The following is a 5,000-nucleotide window of genomic DNA, read 5'->3' as shown; positions in this document are numbered from 1 at the left end:
GGAGGTGGGGGCGGAGGGGTGGGGGGGGGGGGGGGGGGCTTTTATTTCGTTGTGACACAGATTAAGAGATGTGGAAATCACATCATATACGCCAACAGCAGGAGCGCAGTCCGCACCGCCAGTGGAACATCTGACTGGTTTCCAGTAACATTGGGTGTTAGGCAGGGCTGCAATCTCTCCCTTCTGCTCTTCGTGATCTACATGGACCAGATTACAAAGGAGGCCAACCCAAACCCTGAGGCACTCAATGAACTCATGTTTGCCGACGACCAGGCAATGATGAACAACGACAAGACACAGCTACAAGAGCACACAGACCAGCTCAACACAAGCTGCGAGAACTACAACATGAAGATCAGCGTCAGTAAGACCGAGGTCATGACCGTCAGCAGGAGACCAGAAACATTGGACATCAGCATCAGTGGAACCCAGTTGAAGCAAGCAAGCGAATTCAAGTACCTGGGCAGCATCTTCACTGAAAGCGGCAAATTGGACAGAGAAATAGAGACCAGATGCCAGAAAGCCAACGCAGTCGCCCCTCTCTTGAAACATCCCAGCATCTCCATGGGCAACAAGGCGGAACTCATCAACGCCATTTACCTACCAACGCTCACATACCAGTATTTGTATTTGTATTTCTTTTTTCTCACAACAGATTTATCTGTGTGAAATTCGGGCTGTTCTCCCCAGGGAGAGCGCGTCGCTATACTACAGCGCCACCATTTTTTTAAAATTTTTCCTGCGTGCAGTTTTATTTGTTTTTCCTATTGACGTGGATTTTTCTACAGAATTTTGCCAGGAACAACCCTTTTGTTGCCGTGGGTTCTTTTACGTGCGCTAAGTGCGTGCTGCACACGGGACCTCGGTTTATCGTCTCATCCGAATGACTAGCGTCCAGACCACCACTCAAGGTCTAGTGGAGGGGGAGAAAATATCGGCGGCTGAGCCGTGATTCGAACCAGCGAGCTCAGATTCTCTCGCTTCCTAGGCGGACGCGTTACCTCTAGGCCACCACTCCAGTGCCAGGCATGGGCCTTAACAAAAGCCCGCGAGAGAAAACTGGTCACCTGTGAAATGAAATGCTTGAGAAAAGCAGTGGAACAAGACCAGGAAAGACAAGATCAGGAATGAGGTGATACGAGACATGGTAGGAACAAAACCAGTACTACAACACATAGAACAACAGAGGATCAAGTGGTTTGGACACCTCACACGTATGCCTCTAAACCAACCAGCTCTTCGGGCATACAACACCAAATACTCAGGTTGGAGAGCCAGAGGAAAACCAAGACGGCGCTGGAGCGACTCAGTGGCAGACACCCTCAGATCCCACGAGCTGTCCCTCCTCCAGGCCACTCACCTTGCTGCAGACAGACAACTGTATCTCCCCGCGACGCCCACCGGTACAAGCGGAAGGAAAAAGTAAGTAAAGTAAAGTAAGAAATCACAAAAACCTACATGAACATATCTCATTTAGTATGTGTGAGTGTGCGCACATGCATACTGCATACCTGACGGACTGTAAGAGAAAAAGAGAGAAATGGAGAGGCAACATATGTGCAGACCTGCCAGTGCCTGAACCACCTTCGTGTGTATACGCACGCAGAAGATCAAATACGCACGTTAAAGATCCAGTAATCCATGTCAGCGTTCGGTGGTTTATAGAAACAAGCACATACCCAGCATGCACACCCCCCGAAAACGGAGTATGGCTGCCTACATGGCGGGGTAAATAAACAAACCGGTCATACACGTAACATGTTAAATGTTACATGTTTGTCTGAGTGTGTATGTGTGCGTGCCTGAAATCTGATTGAATGACACAGGAAACGAATGATGAGCGCCCAATGGCAGCCGTCAGTCGGATCTACCCAGGTAGGCAGCCTGTTGTGTAAATGACACCGTGTTTGCAAAGCGCTTAGAGCTTGGTCTCCGACCAAGGAGGATAGGAGCTATATCCATATCAATCAATCAATCAATCATTGTTCAGTGTGGCATTGATGTGATAAATGAGGACAATGTTCAGCAGGTACTTGTCTTGTCAATCAGCTTTCAATGTGATAAATGAGGACAATGTTCAGCAGGTACTTGTCTTGTCAATCAGCTTTCATTGTGATAAATGAGGACAATGTTCAGCAGGTACTTGTCTTGTCAATCAGCTTTCAATGTGATAAATGAGGACAATGTTCAGCAGGTACTTGTCTTGTCAATCAGCTTTCATTGTTATAAATGAGGACAATGTTTAGCGTATACCTTGCCTTTCAATCACTATACAGTGAAGTTGTGTGAAACCTGTGATACCGCTAACTGTCGTAGCAAAATGCTTTGGTATCTGGTATAATACAGTTTACACAAATGTCCTACATATGTGTGCGCTCCCCAACCCCCCCCCTCCCCCCCCGCCGCAGCCCCCATCCCCCCACACAGATAACACCTGCCCCTCCCCCTGCCACCACCTTACCCGCTCACACCACATCCCTATCCACAAAGTATCACCACACACAGAGTGCACCCAGTCCAGAACTGAAGAAGAAAAACACAAAAAAACTGGCTTCAAATCTACAGAATTTCTCTCATCTCCACAAAGGCCAGTCACAAGTGGCGATCAGGCTCTGTTGAGTTTGTAAAAGGAAGCCTAGCCGTACCACTTACGCCAAACATTATCTTCCCTTCCGATTGTAAACTTACGCAACAACCACAAATTTCTAGCCCGGCGGAGACGCCAGAGGGGTGAAAGTGATTACTTGTTCTACGTGCACAAGACAAGCTCTGCAGGTGAGAATGGAGAGCACGTGCTGAGTGGAGGTGTGAGGAGGGAAGCGGGGAGGTAGTAGTCTTTCGTAGCTCAACAACACAGACACAACAAACGGGTAATTAATTAAGGCGCGATGGAACACCCCCTCTCCCCACCACCACACACACACACACCCCACCTGCATACCCCCCCCCCCCGAAAAAAGAACAAAAAAAAAAAAAAAAAAAAAAAGAAGAAAAAAGATTGGGTCCTACAAGCGTTCTACCCCTCTTTTTTAAAAATCTGTATCCTGCATACAAAGCCTAACGTGTTCACCAGTACCATTTTTTTAAAAAGAATGTGAATTTGAATATAAATTCAGGCTGATTACTTGACTGTGTGAACACATTCTGGCACATAGCCTACACACACACACACACACACACACACACACACGCATTGCATACAGATTGAAGCACTCATGAAACGCTTGTGAATGTCCATGCCTTGACATTTGCTTTGGTAAAACAGAGAACAAAAGAAAAACAAATAAACACGGAAAAACTAAGAAAAGACGAAACAAAAATGAAAGCAGTTAAGTTCCATGGAAAATGACAAAAACGCCGAAATAGTGAGACAATGCATGCATGCTAGCATGTGTTCATGCGTGCATGCGTGTGAGCGTGCGTGCGTGTGTACGTGCGTGTGCAAAAAGGTAATGCAAAACTAAGAAAAGGTGACAAAAACTAAATAAACAAAAAGAAAAGATTTGGGAAGGAGGATGAAGAAGACAGAAAAAAAACAACAACACAATGACAGACAATCAAAAGAAGAAAAGAAAGAGAAGAGAAAGAAGAAAGAGAGAAAAAGAAAAGAAAAGGACAACAAAGAACGAAGGAACGAAAAAGAAGAAAGAACAGACTGTGTAAGTCTACCTCTGGTGTGTGTGTGTGTGTGTGTGTGTGTGTGTGTGTGTGTACAACTGCTAGCACGAGCATAGGTGGGTGCTTACATGTGACCATGTTTGTGCATGTGTGTGCGAGCGTGAGTCAGCGTGAATACGCATACTGCATGCTCGCGACAGCCTCGTGCGTGTTTTCACGTGCGCGGTAGTGTAATCATCCTGACAGAAAGTGTGCCAGCAAACAGGTTAGACTTAGGACGCAGCGGCAAACGGGGGAAAAAAACAGTAGGAAGATGCTCTTACGACCTAATCTTTTTTGTCCTTCCTAATCATCCATTTGTTGTGTCTGTATCGGTTAAGATTCCACCATCCAACTGCACGTGTTGCTCATTATCACGTGAACTCATCTTGCGTACGCCAAACAGGAAATCACTTTCACCCCTCCCAGTGTCTCCTTGTTGCTGGGCTGTGCTGGGTGTTGCGTAAACAACAGTTTACAAAGGCGGGAAGATGTTGTTTGGCGTGGCGGCAAAACCTCGCGGCACTTCATAGACTTTGCAGTGCCTGACCCCCACCCACCCCCCTTGCACCTCTCCCCCCACACCTCCCACGATACAGCTCTTTGGGGATGAGAGCTTCTGTGTGTGTGTGTGTGTGTGTGTGTGTATGTGTGTGTGTGTGTGGACCTGAAGCATTTATTTGTATTTATTTATTTATTTATTCATTCATTTATTCACTTTTAAAGATAGGCTGAACTGTGTGTGGGGAGGGGGAGGGGAAAGGATGGTGAGTGTTAGTTCGTGTGTATTTGTATTTGCTGCGTTTTCATTAGTGTACTCTACCCAATGAACGCTGACATGGCATCTTTATGATTGTGTGAGATCTTTAAGTATGTTCGGACCTTAAAAAAGGAAGAAAAAGAAAGAAAAGACCCCCCTCCCCCCAAACAATTCACAAAACATTCAAGTATCCTGAACACAAGTTACACTGACATGGGAGACTAGACTGGGGAAAAGGTCCACTCTAATTGATTTGATCCATAGATCTTACAGATGATTGAGATGTAAGTCCATCAAACAAAACACTCGTTGAAGAACTCTCTCTCTCTCTCTCTCTCTCTGTGTTTCTTGTTCTCACCCAGGCCTTTGGGTTCATTGATGAATGGCAGCATAATAAGTTGAAGATGAAGGAACATCTGGGTTGATTTTGAAGTGGGAAACAGTTTTCCTTTACTTTCCCCCCTCCCCCCCAGATTATCAGTTCCACTTGGCATTGCTGGCAGCACATGCGCTCACGCGCATCCACACACGCACGCACGCACACACACACACACACACACAAGGAGCCATACACATGCCTGTA

General features: G+C 46.3%; 1 protein-coding gene across 1 annotated transcript in view; it reads left to right on the top strand.

Moving 5' to 3' along the window:
- The first annotated feature begins 201 nt into the window (after positions 1-201).
- Positions 202-5,000, top strand: part of LOC143277815 (uncharacterized) — a 10,220-nt gene continuing 5,421 nt past the window's right edge. The window contains exon 1 of the mRNA XM_076582729.1: positions 202-620. Within this exon, the coding sequence (XP_076438844.1) occupies positions 202-620 (419 nt within the window). The remainder of the gene's footprint in view (positions 621-5,000) is intronic.

Source organism: Babylonia areolata, chromosome 2, assembly GCF_041734735.1.
Source record: "Babylonia areolata isolate BAREFJ2019XMU chromosome 2, ASM4173473v1, whole genome shotgun sequence".
NCBI lineage: Eukaryota > Metazoa > Mollusca > Gastropoda > Neogastropoda > Buccinidae > Babylonia > Babylonia areolata.
Note: the sequence above shows the minus strand (reverse complement) of the source record. Positions and strands in the feature narration are given on the sequence as shown.